Raw genomic sequence first — 22,191 nt, forward strand, 5'->3', positions numbered from 1 at the left:
AAAATGAATTTTTCTACATACGCTTTCTGGCTATAGAATTCGAAAATTGATACTTGTGTTTTCCGAAAAAGTAACACACTTGAAATGGCCTTTAAAACTTTTGTGGCTTTTAAAAATCAATTAAACTGAAAATGTTTTAACCAACACTACTACAGAAAAGGTATTTCACATCAGTTGAAAAGCACTTTTTGCATCAGGTGGCAACTGATGTAAACTGATATGATGTGGTATGTTCACATGTTTTCACATCAGGTACGAACTGATGTGAAATCTTTTTTTCCACATCAGGTCTGTATTGCACTGACGTGATACGCTCTCTTTAAAATTTAACAGCAGGGTTTTCACATCAGTTTTATGGTAGACACTGAAGTTAAACATGTATACTTCACATCAGTCCTTTTACCCACTGATGTGAAATCCAAAAAAAAATTTAAAAAAAAGTTTTTTTTTAAAACTGTTTACCAGATCAGCTTGAGACCTCTTTCCTTTTATATTAAAAATAAGAAAAAAATTATGGATATTTTAATGCTACATCAATATTTTTTATATAAAAAAGTACATGTATATATAAATACAATCAAAGAAGTTATATTATAGTAATATCAACGTAAAGCTATAACATCTTTGGGCATAATATTTATCAAATTATATATATATACCCCAATCAAGCATAGCCACAACAGAATTACATAATTACAACCTAACCAAACATTCTAATTCCCAAATTCATATAAAATCAATAAAAAGGGAACAAAATATCTAGTTCTAGCTATTATGGATCAAAACCATACAACTCAGTCAACTAAAATAAGTTTCATTTAAAGTAAACTTAATAGTATGATCTAGAAGAGTAAACCTTAATGAGGTTTCTGTTGAAGCAGAGGTCCATATCAGATAAAATAAAACATCCATACACCAGAATTTCTTTGAAAGCCATTGCTTTGATCAACTAATACATCGACTTTGCGCTCAGTGTCTCTGACAATATATCAATCAAACAAAGAAACTGTGAAGACTAAATGTATAAATAAAACCATGAAAAATAGTAGACAATGAATAATAAGTGACATTGTTATTCTTTCATATGTTCGACATGCTATAATAAATTTAATATGGCCATTGGATATAAAGACACTCTACAATATAAGATTAGAAAATGAAAATAATCATAACTGCTACTAACAACTTGAAAAAACACACTAAAATGAGTTCTTCATTTTGAACTTTGTGTTTGATCTTAGCTTCACTAGCTTCTTCTGCACTCTCTGCTTCTCCAAGGAATCTCAGATTCGTGCTCCCAATATGCGCCATATCCGATTCGTGCTCCCACCTGTTCCGGTTCCAATTTCATTTGATTTTCACCTCTTTAAGTTTTGGTTTTTATTTCTGAGACAAAAGTTGTGGTTTCGTGTTGATTGTTTCAATTCTGCAATATCCTAGAATTCACTATTTATTTGGTTGGATCAGTATGTGTTTATTTTACTGACTATTACATTATAAGTAGGTTTGTTTTATGTTCTTTTTGACTTATTTTGTTTATTTTATAGGATAGGATACTTCTCTGTAAGAACTTCGTTGATCATGATTGAGAAATGCCAGGTATTGTTAGCATTTTTATGAAATGGTAGATATGACGTGTTTCTAGATCAGATGTTTTTTGTGTGCCATTTGTGTATCATGCCTTTTGTTTCGGTTTTTACTCAATTTCAGTTTATCGTGACGAAAAAGTACTATTTAAAAGAATCAAATGTCAATGACAACAGAATATTATTTTTCATAGTTTTTCCTCAAGGGTTTGATACTCTTCTTCACTTCTAATGAAAGAGAATCAATAAAGATGGTATTATTCTCTGAGTAGGTAGTTCGCAAGTGAAACCAAGAAGTCCATATACAGTCACAAAACAAAGAGAATGATGGACAAAAAAAATATCATGTAATTATTTTCATTATTCTTGTATCTATTGTCCTAAGTCTATATAAAGGATCTCTGTTGTGTAGTTGAAACACACAGTTTTATGCATATGTCTTGCTTATTTTCTTTTCTTTCTTTCTTTCTTATACCTAGAGAAAATAAATAAATGAGTAAAGAATACAAATTACCAGGTTGAGCCTTGAAGCATATGGACGCATTAGACCCTCGCCTGTCACCACTACATACATGGGGCTTGATGTTTGGAAGAACTCTGGTTTTCTTGCTGACACAAATACCTGTCCATGGAAATTAAGAGCCACATCCACTTATGAGAGGATTATTTCAGAAAAAGACAGGGTTGTTAATGGCGAAGATAATGAAGAGGATATAGAGCATTTGTCATCATTCCAATGTCAAGAGAGTTCATTTTTATTGAAGAAGTAACTTATATCAACTTACAATGTCAAAAAGATCTCGCCAACCCATATCATTTGGACGGAATCTATTAAAAGAATGCCTCATCATTTTGTCTGTGTAGTGAAAGTCAGAATTGGAAATAAGGACAAGTTTTTTTCCAGCCTGTTTTCATGAAGATAACAGAGTAAGGATTATAAGGGCATCACATGCTATGCAAAAATTAAAGCGTTAGAGGTAATACCTCCTTCTGATCCAAAAGTGCCAAAGGTAACTCTGGATCAGGCTCCACAAACTGTTCAGGCTTAGACATGATCTCGATCTGCATAATTTTTCTTAAGTCATTTGGTTATGTAGCATATAAAACATTCCGTGTGGGCCAATACACCTCATTGACATTGCAATCATCTGCAACATCTGTTAAACAAAAGGCAATTAGCACGACTAGTTAGTGCAAGAGAATCTGATAGTTAAATAAAACAATGAGCTCTATTTTGCAATTCAAATCTGACAACACACGGAATAAAAAGCACAATAATTTAATCCCTTTCCATGGTTGAGTGCAGTTATCACACGGACTTTGATAGACACAGAATTGGAATGAATACCATATAGGAGACTTAAATGTCCTTATTTGTTTCATCAAATTACAGGACTTATAATCTAAAAACAACGACTAAGCTAACCTGAAGATACTCAAATATGGTGCTGAAAGGAAGTTTTAACAAGTGACCGCCTGCTACTGCCTGCATTAGAAGAAAAGGCCAATGAGGCTATAATTACATTTGAACCAGCTAATGCTAGTGTAAAATTATTAAAAAGAGATAGTGAAGTTTCAGAAACATTAATAGAAGATAAATAAATGCAAGTATGACACAAAATCCAATCAATAGATCATACATTATGGTGATCCAAAATAGCTCTTGTCACTGCTTCAGAATAAGCCATGCGAACTGAAAGAATAAAAATGAAATTCAGCAAAATCAAGAAATCCCAATTGATTTTATAAAGTAGTAATATCAATACACAAGAAAAATTAAGTAAGCATATTAATTAAGTCACTAAATAGACAATGAAGTTTAAATCATATAGGCGCATTTGGGTTAATCTTTGATGAACCATAGTAAAGACTAAAGAGTAAGACTCATCTAGAAGAATACACTTAATAGCATCATACCACACAACACTAATAACATGCATTGTCAAGTATTGTTAGACTATTAAGATATCAAGTGCAATGATATGTGTAAATGATTGTTCATACCATTATCAGTATTAGTCCATTCATCTTATCATGGGATGAAAAGAAGAGAAAACAGAAACCGAAAACCTTGAATATTTAAGTCGTTGGTCGGCTCGAAGCATTCAAGTAAGGGATCATCAGTAAGGGATCTGCAAAATGGCTGGAAACTTCCCCTGCATAATTATTCATTGGTAAATCAATACATCAAACATGAGCAAAGGATAAATTACAGGATAAGAAATTTACCTACGGTGCAAAAAGATAACAACATATCCAGCCTTCAGAAAGTACCTGCAAATTAACCATCAACACATTTATCTGAAGAGAATAGAAATGAACATTTACTAGTTTATTTCAACAAAAAACAAGGCAAGTGCATCATACTCGGTGGACGTGGCCCCCCTATGACCGGAACTGAAATTATCAACATATCGAACACATTGTTGCTCCAATGGAGCAGTGGTACCACCAGAAGTCACACAAACAATTCTCCTACCTTTCCCATTTTCTTAGTGTAGCATAGACACTTCAATTAGTGTCTGGTAATTGGTATCGAACACCAACAAGACACACCGACACACAATTAGATTTGAACACTAAAATTTTCTTAGTGTATGTAAAGTTGCACTTTTGGAGGAGCCAAAATTGATTATGGAGGTGTAAAATTGATTTTAACATGTTCGGTTACTCTTTAGTAAATTGATTTTGCCTTCAAAATTGATTCTAACTAGAGCTAGAGTTTGTAGCTTTTAGATTCTAGAATTGATTTTTAGCCTCACTTTTCCACTATTGTGCCAAATCAGTTTACCTTTAATTCATTACTAGCCAAAATCAATTCATTCAAAATCATTTTTTCTCAACGCAGAACCAAACACGCTTAAATTACATCATTTTTATGCTTGACTTCTGATTATAGATTTTGAAGTGTAAAATAGCAAGATTCATAACATTATAATAACCATAGACATCGAAGATCTGAAATAGTAAAAAGCATAATCGAAGAAAAACTTACAAATGCGGTCATATCAGCAGGGCTTTGCTTAGGATCGTTTGAATTGTGGCTATCTTGCAATCACAAACGAAAACATAATGAGATTATGCAACGGAAATGGAACGAGATCCCAAATTTCGAAAACCCTAATTTCATAAATACGCAGATTTCTGAATGAAATCGTGAAATGAAAAAGAATTAACGATGAGATGTAAATAAATTTGCAGAAAAAACCCTAACCATGAGATTTTGATGATGATGATGATTAAGCTTTTCGCCATGCGTTTTTGTTTGAGAATGAAAAATACGTTTTTGTTTGAGAGTGAAAAATGAGGATACAATTGTGTGGCTACGTAAAACGGATAAGGTAAAAGTGAAAATGTGTTTTTACTTCAGGCAGTTCTTATCAGCTGATGTAAAAATAAGTTAGACAAAGTTTTCACTTAAATTGCGAAATTGCCACCGCGTGTTTTTCCCCTCATTTCAATTTTCCACTGATGTAAATGTTACATCCTATTAGGAATTCCCCTCATGTATTTATGTCAACTGATGTAAAAACTAATGGTGTGTATCTTTTCCATCAGCTATTTTTCGTGCTGATGTGAAAACTAAAACCCCCTTGATGTTAAATGTATATTTTGTAGTAGTGCAATTTTCCAGAATTGGAGTGTGAACGGGTATGTTCAAAATAGTTTTCCGGGAAATATGTATTTGCCATGGTTTGTGGGGGTGAACTCATCTTGGACTCAGGAATGTTGAAAATAGGGTGAAGAATATGAGTGTAAAAATTAAACAATAAGGAGGACAATTTTGGAATTATCAACGATTTGTTGGGGTGAAGGAATAAACATATGGGTATAGGGTATAATTTCCCAAATTTAGGGGTTAACCCGCTATCCATTAAGGTTAGCCAGTATGGGCAACGATTATCCCATCTGACCCACATAGCTAATTTTTTAAAATGAATTAGTAATATTTATGAAGCAGGAAGACTTTGCATTTCTTTAGCCGAACAAATATTTCAATTGATGAAATTAATTACAAGAAAGTTCAATGCATAAATATTAAATACTACCCGTTATTTAATTGATATGGACTCAAATTTAATGGTATATGTGCCCGTAGATATTTGTACCCGTTATTATAATAAATAAATTACATGAATATTCTTACTATATAAGAGAGAATTTTTTATGCTTTTGTTGAATGTGATGAACTTCCTTTTTTTTTTTACAAAGTGATGAACTTTTTTTTGTTAGAATGAAATGTATGGATATTAATATTTATGGATATTGTTATGTATGAATATTATTAAGGTTTGCTAAAGAGAAGAAATGAATGTGATAAATTTATTGTTAAAACACCTCCAAATTAGTTTTGGTATATGATTTTTTTTCGAAACTTCTCTTATCACATCTGTTTCATTTTAATTGTCCCCTTAACATTTTTTTTTATGTTTGAAATAATTGTCGTTTATAATACTAATGCAACATTTATTATTTTTTTACTAATATATTTTTATTTATTGAATTTCACCTCACTGAATCACTACACTAACTACAATAATTTTTTGGTAAATGATACCCTAAAAATATTTAAAAAATTAAACAATTAATGATTGTTGCTTATAAAAACAATTAATAATTGTATTGTATTCTATGTTTTTTTCCTTCTTATAATAAGTATGGAATGGAATTATAAAATAGAGGGGAGAGAGATACACTGAGGTGATGTGGCAAATAGTGCTGTCCATGAAAGTGCAGTCACACTTTATAGAAGGGATCGGGTCTCGAAAGGAAGAATCAAGTGGCTCCAAAGCGTCTTTAGCATTGTTTGTTAGTTGATTTAGTCATTCCCATAACTGTTACTTGCTTTCTCTATAGTTCTTATTGCATCTAACATTCCTATCCTATTGATCTGGAATAAAGAACTTCAATCCAACCTTCTGTAAAGTGAACACAGCCTTCTTCAATGGTTCAGTTAACTTCCCATGCATAGTGATTTTCTTCAACAAGAATCATAGGATTTGGGAAGGAATTTTCGAAGATGTTAGTCATCTCAGATGGTAGATGGTAGAACCTGTGATATCAAAAATCAATATAGTATTTATTAATATTTAAGATTGTTGAAAAAAATGTAAATCTATGATATGTTTAATCTGTATCATCGATACACAGGAAGTGTAGGACGAATCTAATATAGTAGAGTTTATAAGACATCTCACAATTGCATGGTTTTTTGGCGGATGGAGCAACTGCGAATTTGCGGGAATATGTCATAATTAATTGTTGAGGTACGTAGTTATACATGTGCGTGAGCGCACGCACACAAGCGCGCGTATGCGTGTTGAAAATAATATTTAATATAGACATTATTTATCAATTGTTATATATCATAAAATAACAAAATAATATTGAAATGATACAGATATAAATTAATTTTTTACTTTTACAAATTTTAATTACACACTACTTGTCTTAATTCAAATAACCAATTGCCCATTTTTCATGTTTCGTTATTTTTTACAAGTTTTTTCGGTTCAATTTCATATACTCTGAATTTCAGATAAAACTTAAGAAAAGAAACTTTTATCCCAGCGTAACATCCGCCTAAGTTAACAAGTTAATTAAAAAAACTTTTGTGAAATAAAAATCAAGTAAATTCTTCCTTCGTTTTTTATTATACAAACAATTTGTGACTTTTTTTTTATTATATTTATAAAAAAAAATGCCAAAACATTTTAGGTATATTTATTTTTTTCGAAATTGTTTTAATATTGATAAATTTATTTAATGCATAACAATTTTTCGCAAAGACATATTTCTAAAAATATTTCAAATGTTTGTACCAAAAAATATTTTAAAAAAATTAAACAATTAATGATTTTTTCTTATAAAAACAATTAATAATTGTATTGTATTCTATGTTTTTTTCCCTTCTTATAATAAGTATGGAATGGAATTATAAAATAGAGGGGAGAGAGATACACTGAGGTGATGTGGCAAATAGTGCTGTCCATGAAAGTGCAGTCACACTTTATAGAAGGGATCAGGTCTCAAAAGGAAGAATCAAGTGGCTCCAAAGTTGTTCCCTTACAAACATTTCCACTGATGTTCCACTTTGTCTTATCAGCTGATAATCTCCATTTTGAGAATATCGAGTTAAGAGCTCTAGCTGTTCAGGGTTCATATCTGGAAAGATTGGTAGTGTTGTGTGGCTTAATTAAAATTGAAATATTTAAAGAGAACATAAGTAAACATATATCACTCACCTTCAGAAGGATCAACAATAGCATTTTCATCACTTTGCAGGCTAACCAAACAGCAAAAGATCATGCATATAAAGATTGTTGAATGATTTTGTAGGGACTAAAAAGTGTGATTTATTTTTATAGGGACTAAAAACAAAACTGCATATATTTATGGGGACCAAAAACTTAATTAACCCTTATATTAATAATAATGATCAAAAGACATTGATTTAAATATTTTAAAAAGTATAATATAAAATGTTAGAACAACACCTACTAGTAACATACGATTAAAGAAACAATAAATCTCAAGACAATAAACACAATTGTTTGTTTGAACAATTCCCTCTTTTGTGTCTCCAAGTCATACTAAACATAAACTATGTTTTAGAAGTTCTATGAACAAATACTAAGTGTGCAATATTACCAACACTATAATGCATCACATTTTATTAAGCAAATTAAAGTGGTCAAATATGAGAAAGCGTGTTCTAACAATCAACATGTTTTTATATTATTTGCTTTTGACACATTTGGTTTCCTAGAATCAGAAGTCGTTGACCTTTTACATAGGGTTCAAATAGTCATGCACAACAATGTCATGACTCCTACGTCCATAAATACCGTGTTTACGATGATTGATTTTACTATCTTAAAAAACCTAGCGGCGTAAGTTATTGTCAGTTTGCCTTTTATTCATGTGCAATTAACCATTGATACATAAATTACAGAAAATTTGACTATAAAACTATCGAGTTAAACAAGTTCGAAAGATAATAGTTACTATGATGGAAAATAAAATATATTATTACACATTGATCTAATTGACTCAAGGAGATTAGCCACTTTAGTCCCTGAATAGGAAAGGAGTCGTCACTTTAGTCCCTGAATGCAGATAAATTGCAAAATAGTCCTTGTTTGTAGACTCTATTAGTCAATTTAGTCCCTGAATGTAGACTCTGTTAGTCAATTTAGTCCCTAAATGTAGACTCCGTTAGTCACTTTAGTCCCTGAAATTGACCAACAAAGTCTACATTCAGGGACTGTTTTGCAATTTCTCTGCATTCAGGGACCAAAGTGACTACTCCTTTCTCATTCAGGGACTAAAATGACTAATTCCTCATTGACTCAAACAATATTAAAATGATTGAGGAAAAAAATATAATAAATTTTGGTCGGTCACCATGTCAGTATGACAGTATATAATGGTCAAACTAAGTGTCAATTATAAGATAAGATACTTTGAACTTTGCTAACTTAATAAACCATGATTTTGTGAAGTATGAGAATCATCTGATCAGTGTGATTATTTTATCCAATTCTGTAAAACATGATTTACAATTCGCACAATCTTCTTTGTGGCTAATAACAAATAAGTGATACTTTTTTTAATAAAACCATTTGTATATGATCAACTCATTAATGAAACCATGCTTATTTGAAAAAGATAGCAATATAGGAAGAAGAAAAAGGTACAACAACCGTGAATCCCATAAAACAAATTAAGAAAAAAGGAGACAGAAAAGATAATAAATATAAATATAAAAAGGAGCAATTAAATTTTGAGATAGAGTTTTTTTTTTTTTTTTAAAGGAGAAAGAGATAGAGTTTTGTCATCTATTACCATTATGTCCACATCAATTAATTAGTCTTTTGTTATAACTAAAAATCAATCAGATATCTCATGATTTACACCGCACATTATTCACTTGCATCAGATCTAATGCTAGCAGCACACTTAACACTTGTTTCAACCCTATATTTAATTTGTTGAAATTTAAATCTATCCACTAAACATATGGTAATTGGTCAGACATAATCAGAATGACACCACAATTTTATTGAAACTGCATGGTGTAATTTTTGTAAAATCATGGTAGATCACTATGATTTGGTAAAACTCAGCACGTTACCATACAAGAAATAAATCATGAAGGCTTTACATAATTTTAGTGAGGCTCATTTGAATTTGAATCTAAGTTTGGTTCCACATTTGGAATAGCTAGAATTGACTATGATGGATGTACAATTGATTTTGATATGATTGACTGTTCTCGAGTACAATTGATTTTATCTCCATAATTGATTCTAACTTGAAACTAAAATTTGTAACTTTTTAATCTAAACATGATTTTTAATTGTAATTTGTTTTTCAACGACTTTTATTAGACATAAATCACTTTACATTCAACTTACATGTAATTAAAATCAATTTTCGTGCACCCAAGCAAACATGCATTAAGCTCTATAACACCAACACTTTTGATTGAAAACAAGTTTAGTGTCTTGTCCGATATATGTCAATGTACGACATCAACACATTTGATTACAATCAAATTTGTTCAAATTGTGTCAATGTCGTATCTGATATTTGTGTAAGTGTTTAACAACACTAAGTTATGTCAATGTCGTATCCGACGTCCATGTAAGTGTTTCATGGCATTAAGTCGTGTCAATGTCATATCTGATGTCTACGTAAGTGTTTCATGGCACTAAGTCATATGTATATAACAACCAAACATCACCCAATAAGGCAAAGCCACATACACAAAAAGAAAGATCTTTGGTTTTAATAAATTGAGACAAAAGTGGTCACAAAACACACGTCGTGTTCAGGCAAAATCCATGTGCCCACATGGATGATTGAGAGAGAGAGATTCACATTCACAAACACAATCTAAAAAAAACAAACAAAAACAACTTATTTATGTTTCTGATTTTGTTACATTATATTTATGTCTTCACCACATAGTAAATAGAACACAACACAAAAAACAAAATAACACAAACTACTGACCCACCAATGAAAATTTGTTCAAACCAAGAACATGAATCCAAAGTTTGAAACTTTTAATGCTTCAAAGTAGTTTTAGGAGCAAAAGAAATAAAGGGTTGTTTTTATTTTTGTGATATATAAGTATTTTTTATGTTTTGTGTGTGTTGAGTTGAAGAAATGAAGAAGAGTGAGAGTGGTGGATATGTGAGAGCAGATCAAATAGATCTGAAGAGTTTAGATGAACAATTACAAAGGCATCTTAGTAGAGCATGGACTATGGAGAAGAAGAATAAGGAGAAAGAAGATGAAGGTGGTGAAGTTGAAGTTGGAAGATCTTCTTCTAATAGTAATACAAGAAATAGACAAGAATGGGAGATTGATCCTTCTAAACTTATTATCAAAACTGTCATTGCTCGTGGTACTTTTGGTACTGTTCACCGTGGTGTTTATGATGGCATAGATGTTGCTGGTACTTGTCTTTTTTTCTCTCACTTTCATGCATTGTACTCTCTTTCTTATTTTGGCATTGGTGGATATTTTGTTCTGTTTTGTTTTGTTTTCTTATCTCACATAACAAGAAGAACTGCATGGCTAAATGTGTTTGACTTGGAATAATTCTAAGAAGTTTTTTAGAAAGCGTGCGAGTGAGAACAAAATACACTAAAAAGATTCATGTTGGTTTGTCTGGTCAATCGGCAATACTTAAATCGTCAGTCATGTACAAACTGTTGTGTAACTCTTTCTAGAAAGAGCATGCACACTTGTTGTTTGTGTTTGTATTGGAATAGCGACTCTGATCATGTTACAAGATATTTGATCATGGAGTTCGGCCAATTGTGTCTGTCTCTGACTAATTACAATTATACAAACTTAAGGTTTATAGATTACAACTTGTGTTTAAATACTCGCTAGCTCGAGTGGACATGTCCACTTATCAAGAAACTATGAGTCATACCCAATAGTGTGTGTTTTTCCATTCATTTCTTATACACTTTTGTTTATGCAAGAGGCAAATTTGTTCACTTGGAGAAGCTCATGTACTTGTTGGTGTCCCCTCTTCATGAAATGTGTAGCAAGTTTAAGCCAATCTAAATGCTAATATTCCATATAGACAAGTTTTTTTTTGGTAGTCACGCAATGATTCTTGATATTGCAGAAAATCGTAGTCAAATGAGACTGATGCAGCCTCAATGAAGGCTGTGTTGTTGTCGCGGACTCGCAGAAGACATCAAAAACAATTTTGTTTCCGAAATTTGCATATAGACAAGTGATTCTTATAGAATTTTATGTAACTAACTCCTATTCGTTATTTTGTCGGAAAACACACTCCTATTTGTTTGTGGTCTTGTCTTGAAATGAAAGTATAATAAAGGATTGAAGAGTTTGCTTGAATTAAAAATGATGTTTTAGTGTTAAGTTTTGCAGTTTTTTCAACTATGTCAAGTACTTGTTATTGTGATTTTATTAGTCCATATTTTCTGCTCTTTTTCATTGTAAAATTAAGTTAGACATGAGTCCATACTTTGCTGTCTTTTATTTCCTTGAGTTCTTTAAAGAACCATGTAAGTTGATAGACTTCAGTTATTTTTATCGATCGTGGACCACCGCAATTTTGGAACTTTGTAGATCAAAATTTAAAAATCATGTGATTCACAAGATTGAGTATCATTTGCCTTTTTTTTCCTTCTTTTTTCTCTTTCTTAGAATTCACAAGAACCACTTGACTTGACAGTTGTGTCCATGAACTTCATTATTCTTCTTTCCTTTTTTGAACTTTCATGTGTTTCTGTTTATTGCTGATAGACACCTGGTTAAAAATAAAAATAAAAAGAAAAATGAAAATTGAAAATATTGTCTTGTAATGACATGTCATTATGATGCCTCATACATTTCTGACTCATACAAAATATTCATCGATAATACTAATCCCTGTTTAAGTTTTCATGTTTTTCATGATTTTCTAAACAGAACATTATTATCTTAAGGTTGATGTATGTTGAACTTGTTAACTCTTCAGATGATTCAATGCTAAGCAACTTGTTTTTTCATTTTGTTTTTGCAGTTAAGCTCCTTGATTGGGGGGAGGAGGGCCATCGGTCGGATGCCGAAATAGCCTCATTGAGAGCGGCTTTTACCCAAGAAGTTGCCGTATGGCACAAGCTTGACCATCCTAACGTAACCAGGGTAATATTTCGGGTTTCTTCTTCGAGTTAAACCATCGTAGACATAATTGCGCTTTTAATAGTATAACAATACAAGACAAAGGGACAACATGGTTTAGTTATTAAACCATGTTTTCTCTTTATCTTGTAGTGTCGAAGATAATGTGAATAGCGTATTATGGCCAGTTTATGTCCTTCATTCGCTACTATGAATCAAACATTTAAGGCGAAAAATATTGTGTGAAGTTCAGATTGTTCTGCACCTTGCAATGCTGCTTCTTGCTAGGCTTTTTCCTTAGATTCAATCATTCATGTTCGAGTTTTTCTTATTCACGCCTAATGTCAAATCCATTCTGCAGTTTCTTGGTGCAACAATGGGAACATCAGATCTACAGATTCAAACAGAAACCGGTCATATAGGAATGCCGAGTAATCTATGTTGTGTTGTTGTTGAGTATTGTCCTGGTGGTGCTTTGAAGTCGTATCTAATTAAAAACCGAAGAAGGAAGCTGGCTTTTAAAGTGGTTGTTCAACTAGCTCTTGACCTTGCAAGAGGGTCCAATCCATATGCCTAATCTATGTCATAAGTTTAATTAATATGAAAAAATTTCTTTCTATAATCCTAAAAAAATTTCATTTTTTTTTACTTTATATAGGTTGAGTTATCTCCACATGAAGAAGATTGTCCACAGAGATGTTAAAACAGAAAACATGCTTCTAGACAAGACACGGACGTTGAAAATCGCTGATTTTGGTGTAGCTCGTATCGAAGCTTCGAATCCTCATGACATGACTGGTGAAACTGGAACCCTTGGTTACATGGCTCCTGAGGTACATGCATTTTCCATAGAAAGTATCAATCTTATGCATCGATGCTGTCTGCGTTATTATTTAGCTCGACTTGCATAGTTCCTGATTTGTTTGAATTGCTTCAGATTTTAGAGACTTTGTATATTATACTTACCTGAAGAAATATTTTCAGGTTCTAAATGGCAGTGCATACAATAGAAAATGCGACGTGTATAGTTTCGGCATATGTTTATGGGAGATATACTGCTGTGACATGCCATATCCTGACCTTAGTTTTTCAGAAGTAACATCAGCCGTTGTAAGACAGGTAAGTGAAATATATTAAGCGGATTTACCATCGTAAATTAACACATCTTGGGAATTTTTACCAGGAATTATTACCAGCTATATTGTGTTTGATAAGTGCTTAATTGATGTAGTATTTTATGAAAATTTGAAACAAATTTGAGAATGTTATATTCTCGACCTGTAAACGGGCCTTAGGCATTATACAAATTCTATGATGTCTAAAGTTGAGTATTGATAATCCAAAATGGCTATTTTTACTGCAGAATCTAAGGCCAGAGATCCCGCGATGTTGTCCAAGCTCACTCGCAAATGTGATGAAAAGATGTTGGGATGCTAATCCTGATAAGAGACCGGAGATGGATGAAGTTGTCACCATGTTGGAAGCTATTGACACTTCAAAGGGTGGAGGCATGATCCCTCTTGATCAGCAACAAAGTTGTTTATGTTTCCGCAGGTATAGAGGACCTTGAAATATTTTTCACTATCAAGGAATGTTTTAAACATCGGACCGCAGAGCAAACCGGCGATAAGCAGTTTGTTTTTATCTCATTGTATTAAGAATAGAGAAGGAAGAATCAAGATGGAAAACACCAAAAAAATAGTGAGTGAAAGGCATAGTTAATGAAGAGCTCTACAATTACTTTGTTAGGCTATAATTTTTGTAAAGCTAATTTGTACTCCTCATTTCCATTCAAACCATTTTTATAATATGTTTCTCTATGTAAGTTGTAACACTTGATAGTAGTAACATGGACTGTTCCAACACTAATATCAAGGTCCTCATGGTTCCATTTGATGTTATCTGTTTTTGATGAATATGAATCGAACTCAGTACCTCGGAGTTTACAACACTCGCAGACACTGCACATCAACCATTGTGCTAGACTTGTTTTGGCTGGATTTGCTCATGCACGGAAAGTTGGTTTATATTTGTGTTGCTTAGTTTTTTCTTTTTCAAGTCTTTATTAAGAGATGATGAAAGTAGTCTTTACAAGGTTTGAACAATCCTCGTCTTGAGTTAGTTTTTGAATTAAGTTAGGCCTAACTCCAAGCTTCGTTTGTACGATAAAAAACAAAATAAGCATGCATCGTTGACGAGTTTTTGCGTACCTTTTTTGGAAGAAACTGGTTGACGCTCCTAACCTCAGGGGATGTGTAAAATGACATGAATGATACTAAAATTGGATATGAATACGAGATACAGGATTTTTTTTCCGGAAACTAAGATACATCGCATGAAATAATGTATAATATAGGAAAGTATCAACGTCTTTCAAAAAGAAAAAGTTTAAGATTGGTTTAGTGTAAACAAGTGTACCCTGCCGACAAATCACAATCATTCCTATGTGTGACTTTGAAAGCAGTTACAATTGAAGTCGAACAATTGTTACCGAAAAACGATTATTAGTTGACAGTGTAAAAAACGATTATGATTGACAATGTAAGAAAAACTACATTGATAGGGAAAACATAATTTTATACTTTTTGGTAAAAAAACAATTATGATTGACAATGTAAAAAAAAAATTACACCGATAGTATATATTATGTCTTCTCATATGAATAGCTCTAGTACATGAATGACCTACATACAACAATTTCCTCACAAAACAGTCACAATTTCATTGATGAATTGATTGAATAATAGCTACAAGCCTTGAAAAAACATAATATATCTCAACCTGCTTAACTGAATGCTAGATTCTGGATGTAAAAATCTACTTCTCCAGTAACCATTGAAGGTCGAACTACACGTCGGACGAATACTCGTGCGCAATATTTAATAGCCAGAAAACATAAAGATCCTTAACCAGCAATCTTGTAGCTGGGATTCACCAAATTATCCAAACCAGAAACAACTTGAATGGATTCTATGACATCACCAACCTTAAGGTCTGCTAAGAAATCTTCATTTTCTGTTACATAGCCAAAAACTGCATATCTACCATCCAATATGTTGGCATTGCTTGGAGTTAGCTCACTTTCTTTCAATAGCCAAAATACTTGGCTAGAGCCAGAGTTGTCCTCAAATTCCTACTCAAACATATAAAAGGGAGTAAATTAAGGGTATATTTGTTCAAGATTACAGAAAGAAAGATAAAAGATTAGCATGCTTAAAGAAAGCCATGTCAAAGAATATACTCTTACATCTCTTGCCATCGCCATTGTTCCGAATGCATTAAACGGAAGCTTTGTTTGAGCCTTGTATAGACCAAGCTCCTGTCCAAACAAGACAGAGGGTTCAAAAATTATAAAACAAAGTTCAACATGTAATAAAGTGAAACTTCATGCAAGAAACTTATAGTAGTGCAACACTTATTTCTTCTGATAATACAAAAAGGTGCGGAAAAGATTGGAAGAAACTGAAGTTACTTGAAACAAATAAGAATTCATCGAAAAGATATAAGTCTACAAGTCATAGGGTTATGTGATCTTCATGGTATATATGTATTACCTCTAGAGTTTCGCCATAAACAGGTGCCTTTTCTCCCTCTACCATAATTTCTAAAGGTATAGTCCTTGTTTTCTCTGTACTTGGATCAATAAAACCCTCGGCAGGACCTTCAGGGTCACCGGTTTGGACAACAAACCCGTCCGCTGCACAAAAAAAAGATGAAAAGAAAACAAAACATGACTATCTTGGTGAAATGTATAGAACTAGAGAGCCTATTCTAGATATTCCATATACTAAATTACATATTTCAGTAATGGTACAAGATAATGCCGCTTCAATCACATACAAATGAAGTATTGATGATCTAGGATCTGTTTGGATTGACTTCTGTGAGCTTATCTACTGGAAGAGCCTATAGAAACAACTTATGACATGTCCATAAGCTGTTTTCAGCTTATTCCCATAAGCTCTCCAAGATAGATAACGAAATCAGCTTATAGCTTCTAAAAAAACAATTTGACTTTATTTTATCATTTATTAAAGAAATAGCTTATAGGTAAGCACTTATATGATAAGCGCTAGTTAAGCTATTTATGGAAACAACGCCCAAATATATTCTAAAAGATAGTTGTAAAAGGTCTAAAACATTCTTAACCAAACCAACTACAACTACAAGGGAAATCAAAAGACAGAAAAATAAATGTCCACTAAAGATCGGATCTTTACCTCTCTGGATCTCCATGCCATCATAAAAGTGTCTTTCTACCAAGTCAACGAAATTGCCAGCAGTTACAGGGGCATTATAACCATCAAGAACTATGTGGAAAACACATTCTTCCAAGTTTGGATTGTCTTTAATCTTGACCTTCATATCTACAGCTGCTCTCCCTTTCAATAAAGGCAAATTTCGGTATTCCTCAGGCACTTCATATGGAAATCCATCAACCATGTCTTCTTCAACACTGCAGAAATGCAATGCCCCAGGAACATCTCAGCTGCAGTCAATGAAAGGTTCTATATGAGAAAAATCTTTCTCTACAAGATTAATTTTCCAAGTCCTCCTCAATCTTCCATTGTTAGAAGGAGGATCGTTGTTTTTGTCGGTTCGTTAGACTAGTGATCCAGAGACCACAAACAAATCATGTTGTCAAAATGAGTGTTTTTCATCGGCTGATTGACTAAACGTGATTACTAGGTGCATAGTAAGTCTGAAATTGAGATTTTAGGTGCAGTTGGTCATATAATGAGAAGAACTCAACTAGTGATCCAGTGATTCGGCCAATAGCCTAGCCCGTTGACTAGGTAGATGTTTAGTCAAGGTTTTGGGACTTGGCCTAATAGGTTTGCGCTAATGCTAATAGTTCATTTAATGACTATAGTACTCTTGATAGATTAAATCAAATGCTTATAGAAACCCGTCTCCTATTTCTTCAGAAAAATAAAGCCTTCTTATTCTCACTGAGAACACCGATGGAAGGATAGGGTATTTATGCGATTTATGCAGGTGATTTAGCAATTAAGATACTCACCCTCCAACATATTGAAGAAGTTCTTTCTGTTTTGGTGCCACAGCGACTCGATTCCTATCTTGTAGTATCAGTTCAAACTCATCGATACCAGCTTCCAGCTTATTAAGCAGTTCAATTCCATGTTCTTTCTTTGATTCAGCTAAACCTGATATAATTAACGTCTTACCTTGCTTGAGAGCTCGAGATGCCTGTCTCACATTCTGCAACCCATGTGAAATAACTCAGTTTCTATTAAAGAAAGAAAAGAAAAAAGAAACACAGAAGATCGCAATCTACATGGGAGATGTTTATTAAGGAGACACTAATAGTCGTTTTACAACTGTCTCTGAAGGGACTTGAACTTTGTCCCTTGAGCTTACTAGGTAAAACTCTTACCATCGAGCTAACACCTCATGTACGCAGTACGCATACTAAATGTAAAACTTTTGAACAACAAAATAAGAATCTTACTCTTTCGACAGAGTCGAGTGCCTTGACTCCAGAAATCTTGAGACTATCAGTAATATCTTCAAGTGGTTTTTGAACTTCTCTAATCGCCTTATTGTCAATAGGAAGACCATATCTCAACAATGCCCCAGGGTCCTTAATTGGCGGTCCAGATATCAATACAGACAGATCAGGTAACACGGGGTTAGCTGCATGTGCATCATTAGGCAACCCCAACGTAGGAACTCCTGTTATTAACCCAACTGCTAGTGCTATAGATATCGCGCATTGCTTTAAGCAAAACGACTTTCCTTTCTGCACCAAAATTTACACAATAAGCTCTGCGATTCGAATCATAAATAGCAGAAATCTCAAGTCTCATTATAAAATAAGAAGACAAGTTAAAGAATAACAATCAAGTACATGGAATGTTTCTAATTTAAAACTAAACAAAAGAGTAAAAGAAGTTTATACATTTAACTACTTAAGAAATAGGCTATGTATATGATTCCCAAATGTTCAGTATTTCTTAAAAGTACTACAGTATATTGAAGCATCTGACAAATAATCATAAGAGCGAAAGTGCAAAACAAGCCATTAGTTGTGCATTATTCATTTACTTATTCTTGAGAGCCCTACATTAAATGAAATATGACCTGAAAATATGTTTATAAATAAGAGTTTTTCTATCATGTGCAAATTTGCACATGTTAAGAAGTTAAAAATAGTAAGTTTGTATTGAAATTTGTGCATTTTATATTAAATATATAACTTTTCAATAAGTAATTGTTGTTTTTCAATAAAAAGTTGCTACTTTTAGTTGCTTTAACATGTGCAATATTGTACATGTTAGACAAACCCACTATAACTAAATGGGAGGTATCCATCACATTACACGTCGGTTTTATAATGATGAGTTAGGCCCAATATAAAAACCTATCATGATATCAGAGCCTATCAAAGATCTGATGGCCAACCTACTATCGGACCACTTGGGTCATGCTCCAGATGTCCAGTCCTAGGCTTGAGGAGGCTATATATGCTGAGAGGCATCTATCATCTTACAAGGCAGTTTAGTAAGGATGAGTTAGACCCGATATAAAAACCTAAGACTTACAATGCTTTCAAATCTAAGTCGTTGAGTATATTTGGTGAAATGCAGGTCCCATTCAATCAAATCAGCTTTCAAGTGCAACAGTTCTAATTTCTACCCTCCTATTGGTTTGATTGGAGCTTATCCTCTATACATTGTCATGTCTCTAACTTGCTTAAGATTTTATTCTTATCAATTCATTCCCCATTTTTGTGGAACAAAATAATTGTATATAAATGAGATAAAAAAAAAACATTAAAAATACAAAATTTCATCTTCCAAACATCCATTATAAACAAGATAAAGTCATTAACTTCAAAATTAGCTAAAGGGGTATCATATCTCCACACCTAGAAATGCATAATCTTCATAATTACATGTTATAAAAAATTTCAGAATTACAAAATCAAATGTGTTCTTAAAAAAGCATCTTATAAAACAAAAATGTTCAGAATCAGTTGCATAATCTTCAAACAAAAGAAACAACATCATACATTAAAAAAGAACAATTTTTTAAGAAACTTACATGTTTATGATCAAATTGAGAATGATGGGTTGGTGGAGTTTGATAAGAGCAACGAGTAGTGAAACTTCTACTAAATCCTCCAACATTGGTATTCAAAAATGGATAATTAAGACTCTTAGAGTGATTATTGGAGTGAAACAAAATGGGCGTAGTTGCAAAGTTGGAACAGTAGTGACGAGGAATGATGGATGATGCCATTGAAGGTGGAGAGAAAGAGACAGTGGAAGTGGAAGATGTTAGAACATAGATAGATAATAGATAAGGTTTGGTTTTGAACAAAGTTTGAGGTTTATGTTTTGTTTTGTAAAAGAGGATGTAACAATATTGGTGGGAATGTCTTCATCCATTCATCTTGATACACTCTAGATAAGATAACATAACATTGGGCCCACATGATAATAATGTCCGCAAATGATATCGACATTGTTAGGTTGGATACTCTGATAGATGATTGAACTTCGACTCCTTCACTTAATTGAATTTTAATGTTTATTATTATTTCGTCTATTTTAAAAAAAATAGTGGATATATAAGTCAATTTTATTATTTTATGATAATACTAAATTTAATTAATTAATTTTTTTTTCATGTGTTCTTTGCACGAGGTAACTTTGTTTACGATAAAATAAGATACTAAATGAAAACACCTCTCTCTACAAAGATTCAAACTTTGGTTCTTCGCGTATGGAACTAGTCGCTCCCTTTTGAATATAACGATTAAAATTGATTTTAAGTATACAATCTTTGGTTGGAGAAAAATGGTATTGGTGTTTGATCTTGAGCTCCTTAGAGAAATGGATTTAATTGAGAAATAATATTTGTATAATTATTTAGAGATAACTTTTAGGATAACTCTCATACTATCATTTTTTTCTTACTCTCTTTTTCTTTCACTATTGTTTTTGTTCCAAAAGAAAAGGAAAAAAAGTTATCACAAAAGATTTTACAAATATTATTCTTCTTATATTTGTTCTCTTCGTTATTGTGTATGTTCAAAACTTATACTTATGTTGTGTTTGGAATAACGCTGGACAACCACCAAATGCACGTCCAGACTAAAGCTATAATTTTCAGCTTCGTAAAAAACACGTTAAAGTGACAATAAGACGCGAGAATTGTGATCTAAACGTCAAGCCAAAAGGAAGCTTAGTTATACTAACTATGGTTGTCATGTATCTCTTTAATTGTTGCAACTAAGGGATATTGATCTAGGGTAAAGTTTTTAGGCTCTTAATTAGTGTATTGTTGATGGGGACTAACTCGATGAGAGAGGGGAAAAATGGTTTAGGGGTTAAATCAATCAACTATTTATTAATCCTTTAAACTAATGTTGCAATACTATAGAATATTGGCAATAATTATTCAGGTTACTCAAAGGCACGACGGTCATTTCTTCAATTGATTTAGCTACTTTGTGTGTGGCTCGTGTGACATGAACGTAATAACAGGTTACTCCCTCTGTTCCTTTATATGTGTCGCTTTTGGACATTTTGCTACAACCAAGGCATAGCATAATTAGCTCTCTTTTTCCTTTTCTACCCTTATATCTTTAGTTGAACTTTTCCTTGGTACTCTAAATGCATGGCTCACGTTCACTACATACAGTAAATGCATGGCTCACTGTCCTTCATTCTCACTGTCTTCCACCATTTCTTCTTCATCTGTCCTCCCTGTCTTCGACTATTTCTTCTTCATTGTTGTCAAAAGAGTCTTCCACTATTTCTTCTTCATTGTTGTCCAAAGAGTCTTCCGCTATTTCTTCTTCTATGCTACCCAATGAACCCAATGAATTTTCCACTGTTTTTTCTCCATTGTAGTTCAATGATCCTTCCACTGTTTTTTCTTCATTGTTGTACAATGAACCTTCCACTTTTTTTTCTTCATTGTTGTTCAAAGCAATTTCTTGTTTCATGGGTATTTCCTCTTTCATGTTCATACGTTGGGTGTTTTTTTTTCCTTGGAATAACATAAGTATGGTTAGTGTACTGTACATATTTAAAGAGAAATAGTTGTGGAGCTCTATGTATTGGAACAATGAAGAGTGGGTTTATTGTATTTATTAGCAGAATGCTTTTTTGTGGCCTCGGTAAACATGTTTATGATGGAGTAGAGGAATTGGATTAGGCTCAAATAATAATGCAATTAATGTGGCAGATTTAGTAATTGAGAGGTTAAGGGTATAATTGACATATTACACTCTTAAACTCTAAAAGTGACACTTATTTAGGAACAATTTTTTTTAGCAAATGTGACAGTTAAAAAGGAACGGAGGGAGTATTTAATAACATTGAAACACCTATTGATCAACTTTTAGAAAAGGCAAAATTCCACTCCTTATGGTGGTTAAAAGCTCATAACAATGTTTTTGTATATGATT

At 32.6% G+C, this 22,191-nt stretch overlaps 3 protein-coding genes across 6 annotated transcripts; 1 reads left to right on the forward strand and 2 right to left on the reverse strand.

Annotated features, from left to right (window-relative positions):
- Positions 1-566: 566 nt before the first annotated feature.
- Positions 567-4,893, reverse strand: LOC146912067 (uncharacterized). 4 transcript variants are annotated; one of them, XM_085718786.1, is made up of 10 exons: positions 4,801-4,892; positions 4,582-4,634; positions 3,816-3,860; positions 3,591-3,742; positions 3,227-3,279; positions 3,013-3,072; positions 2,571-2,743; positions 2,372-2,491; positions 2,101-2,208; positions 567-978 (listed from the first exon to the last, which is right to left on the reverse strand). In XM_085718786.1, exons 7-10 carry the CDS (start codon positions 2,652-2,654, stop codon positions 970-972), a joined length of 321 nt encoding a protein of 106 aa, XP_085574912.1. In that variant the 5' UTR covers positions 2,655-2,743; positions 3,013-3,072; positions 3,227-3,279; positions 3,591-3,742; positions 3,816-3,860; positions 4,582-4,634; positions 4,801-4,892; the 3' UTR covers positions 567-969. The 4 variants fall into 4 exon arrangements, 3 of the variants coding, with proteins under 3 accessions (XP_085574912.1, XP_085574914.1, XP_085574913.1); XR_015015394.1 differs by having other exon boundaries at positions 2,372-2,442; positions 3,816-4,634; positions 4,801-4,893; XM_085718788.1 differs by having other exon boundaries at positions 3,657-3,742; positions 3,816-4,634.
- A 5,652-nt stretch (positions 4,894-10,545) lies between these two features.
- Positions 10,546-14,697, forward strand: LOC146912068 (serine/threonine-protein kinase 54-like). Its single transcript, XM_085718790.1, has 6 exons — positions 10,546-11,055; positions 12,649-12,770; positions 13,108-13,304; positions 13,405-13,579; positions 13,731-13,865; positions 14,110-14,697. The coding sequence occupies exons 1-6, from the start codon at positions 10,764-10,766 to the stop codon at positions 14,314-14,316; spliced, it is 1,128 nt and encodes a 375-aa protein (XP_085574916.1). The 5' UTR covers positions 10,546-10,763; the 3' UTR covers positions 14,317-14,697.
- A 631-nt stretch (positions 14,698-15,328) lies between these two features.
- On the reverse strand, positions 15,329-20,087 carry CYP38 (cyclophilin 38). The gene is made up of 7 exons (XM_085718789.1): positions 19,815-20,087; positions 18,220-18,510; positions 17,770-17,969; positions 16,967-17,202; positions 16,301-16,443; positions 15,994-16,065; positions 15,329-15,879 (listed from the first exon to the last, which is right to left on the reverse strand). The coding sequence occupies exons 1-7, from the start codon at positions 20,010-20,012 to the stop codon at positions 15,652-15,654; spliced, it is 1,368 nt and encodes a 455-aa protein (XP_085574915.1). The 5' UTR covers positions 20,013-20,087; the 3' UTR covers positions 15,329-15,651.
- Between the last annotated feature and the right edge of the window lie 2,104 nt (positions 20,088-22,191).

This window comes from Medicago sativa, chromosome 6 (assembly GCF_051527215.1).
Source record: "Medicago sativa cultivar Bolivia chromosome 6, Bolivia_mono, whole genome shotgun sequence".
In the NCBI taxonomy this organism is placed as follows: Eukaryota; Viridiplantae; Streptophyta; class Magnoliopsida; order Fabales; family Fabaceae; genus Medicago; species Medicago sativa.